At 35.6% G+C, this 2939-nt stretch overlaps 1 protein-coding gene across 1 annotated transcript; it reads right to left on the bottom strand.

The window, feature by feature from the left end:
• Positions 1-165: 165 nt before the first annotated feature.
• On the bottom strand, positions 166-2346 carry LOC108382366 (low molecular weight phosphotyrosine protein phosphatase 1-like). The gene is made up of 6 exons (XM_017638747.1): positions 2242-2346; positions 1834-2186; positions 1679-1760; positions 621-802; positions 378-551; positions 166-305 (listed from the first exon to the last, which is right to left on the bottom strand). The coding sequence occupies exons 1-6, from the start codon at positions 2270-2272 to the stop codon at positions 216-218; spliced, it is 912 nt and encodes a 303-aa protein (XP_017494236.1). The 5' UTR covers positions 2273-2346; the 3' UTR covers positions 166-215.
• Between the last annotated feature and the right edge of the window lie 593 nt (positions 2347-2939).

The raw sequence follows: 2939 nt of genomic DNA on the forward strand, positions 1-2939 counted from the left end.
GTGTAATTTGTCCTTAGATACATACATATAGTATAGATGTATATACATACATAGGTGTTTTCATTTGTAGGTACACGTTTTTAAGATGAATATAAAATTAAATTATAACTCCTGCGATATATTTTTTACATGAAATTTATGAATGACTACTTCATTGTACATTTAAGCATGCATTTGAGGTACGTTTTACAATTTTAAATATTTCCAAAGTGTTTCTAATCAGTATACATGTGTTCCGCTATGAAATTTTGGCAGCTTTCGGTTATTTGCAGAAAAGCGCATCGAAAGCCACCTATTGAATTGCACTGAAATTGAGATTGAGAAAAAGGTTTACCTCTGTAATAAAAGTATTTTCTAATTTAATTGAAATAACTCACAAAATAGGGATCACGTATAATTTGGTCTTCAGCACGGTCAATATACTTTCCCAGTAACTCGACTTTTGCGCAACGCTGTTGGCTCGAATCCTTTGCAAGGGTTTCTAGCTCATGCAAATTATGCTCATCCATGGCGAGAATATAGTCATTTTTGTAGAAGTCCATTATGGTAATCTATGAGGCATTCGAAATGTATTGGGTTGTAGACAATGTACTTCAGCAAGTATGGAGCATGTATATTACCTGTCTTCCCACATGATCTGTTGTAAGGCTATTCTCTGCCAGTACCTTGATACAGCGATCATCTGGCTTACGGCCTACATTCCACGTTCTCAGGCCAGCGCTGTCTACTTCCCAGCTGAGATCGTATTCCTGCACCCAGTGCTTCATGACGCTTTCCGCCATTGGTGAACGACAAGTATTGCCTGCGTACAAGACTTTTGTTAATTTCAACACCTGTTTACATACACACATACGTACATACATATCTCGATCCGTAAATCTAAACTTACCAATGCAAACGAATAGGATTTTCAAGGACTTCATGCTTCGTTTTTATTTAATATTCTAAAGTTAGGGAAACAATATTCATGATGAATATAAATTAGCATGTTTCTTAGAGGCGATTTGTCAAATAAAGCGAAAACTTACATAAGAAATTTTGCTGGCTTTTATATTTTTCGTTTTTGACAAAAAGAAAATCAAAGAAAATCTGAAACAGTGGAAAATTTTCAGATGAAAAAAGGTGAAAAATTATTCACTTAAAAGAATTTCCTATGAACTTGGGGTATCATCATTTTCCTTCAATTTGTGTTTCCAGTTATGAAATGGCGGTCGAATCGTTTCATCCTACAAATAGCAAAACTTGATGGGTCTATTCGAGGTAGGGCCTCCAATCAACCAATGTATGGCATGCAACCATACTTAGTTCCTATAATTCTTCGCCTTTGTATTTTTGATGTTGCTGAGTTTTGAAGAATGATGGTGACAGTCCTTTGCCAGATACAAATCTGCGTCGTTCTGATTACGTAGACCCGACTGTCGTGGTATAATTTTGATAACTACTTGCACTTCTTTGCATTACTGTGCTTCGCCCTATACTGTAAGTTATTTGGCAAAAACACAATTTTTGTTTGCATTTTCTTTTTTTTTTTAACAAATATCTATTTATTTCTTATGCTTTCACAAAAGGGGTTTTGCATATATCACGTATAGCAGCTGATTTTCGTGCATTGAACATTTAATTTCACTATTAACATGCTAACTAATTTAGATTCAATTGCTTTCTTCTTAAACCTTACCAGCCAAAGCTTGTTCGAAAAACGCCGCACACGCTTTAACGCATTGCTGATAAGCTTTTTCGAAACCAGCATCGCCTCGTTGCTGAAAAAGTATACAATGTTACATATTCATCGGCAAACATAGTTTAGTTTAATTGCTTGAATATTCCACTCACATAGTAAGGGTCCAAGATGATGCGATCACTTTTATCCAGCCCGAAATCACCTAACATTAGCAACTTAGCTTTGGAATTCGCTGGCGCTAGCGACCGCAAATCGCCCATATTTTCCTCATCCATGCCGAAAATGTAGTCAAAATCATGAAAATCTTGCTTCTTTATTTGACGGGCTCGATTGTTGTAGGGTAAATCATGTTTCTTCATTGTGCTCAATGCTCGATGATCAGGTGGACTGCCACGATGCCAATCGCCAATTGCAGCAGAATCCACTTCCCAATCAGCGGAGGCGCCGGCTTTTTCGATTGTGTCAATCATTACCGCCTCGGCAATGGGAGAACGGCAAATATTACCTGCAATGAATGAAACTTACTGAAAAAGAATCACGGCAATAACTTCTCCGCATACCTAAACAGATCATCAAAATCTTCTTGACCATCTTCGTGCTATTTAATTTAATTGTAAGTATTATTTTTCTCAAATATGTCTCAAATCTATTGCACTGTTGTTCAATTTGGCTTTTGATGTCATTTATGACATTCGTTATCCAATCATATGGTTACGACGTAGCACGTTGTCTTGTTTAACATAACGTAAAACTAACATACTGTTAACATTAACCTTTTAGGGGCTAAGAGTTTTATTAGTTTCGTTCCTCAACTTTTATGATAAACCTGTTAAATTATCAAAAAAAAAAAACTGGTAAATCTGTCAAATACAGCGTGGATGCCAGCAGTTTTTTTTTGAATCTTTTATATCATTTTATAAATTTTGCTCAAATGCACCAAATATTAAAAATTAACAAAAATATTTCCAAACCTTGATATTTCTTCGCTAGTATATATTTAACAAGATGAAAATGCAGATCCTCTTTTTTTTATGCTTATTCAAACTTGAAATCATTTAAACAACTGATGGTTTGACTAGCAAAAATACTTCGGGTGAAATCTTGGAACTTCTTGCAAAGAGAGGACCGATTTTACTCTTCCATTTTTCCCCAACTTTGCCAGATAACCGACTACGGTTCTGGTAAAATCCCGTAAATTCTTGCAACTTTTTGCGAGTTAGGGTACGCAGCTAATAACGTGCTGAATACGCTTGCAAAA

The sequence above is a fragment of the Rhagoletis zephyria genome, unplaced genomic scaffold, assembly GCF_001687245.7.
Source record: "Rhagoletis zephyria isolate East Lansing unplaced genomic scaffold, Rhagoletis_zephyria_1.1 Rzeph_scaffold_26561, whole genome shotgun sequence".
Lineage (NCBI taxonomy): Eukaryota > Metazoa > Arthropoda > Insecta > Diptera > Tephritidae > Rhagoletis > Rhagoletis zephyria.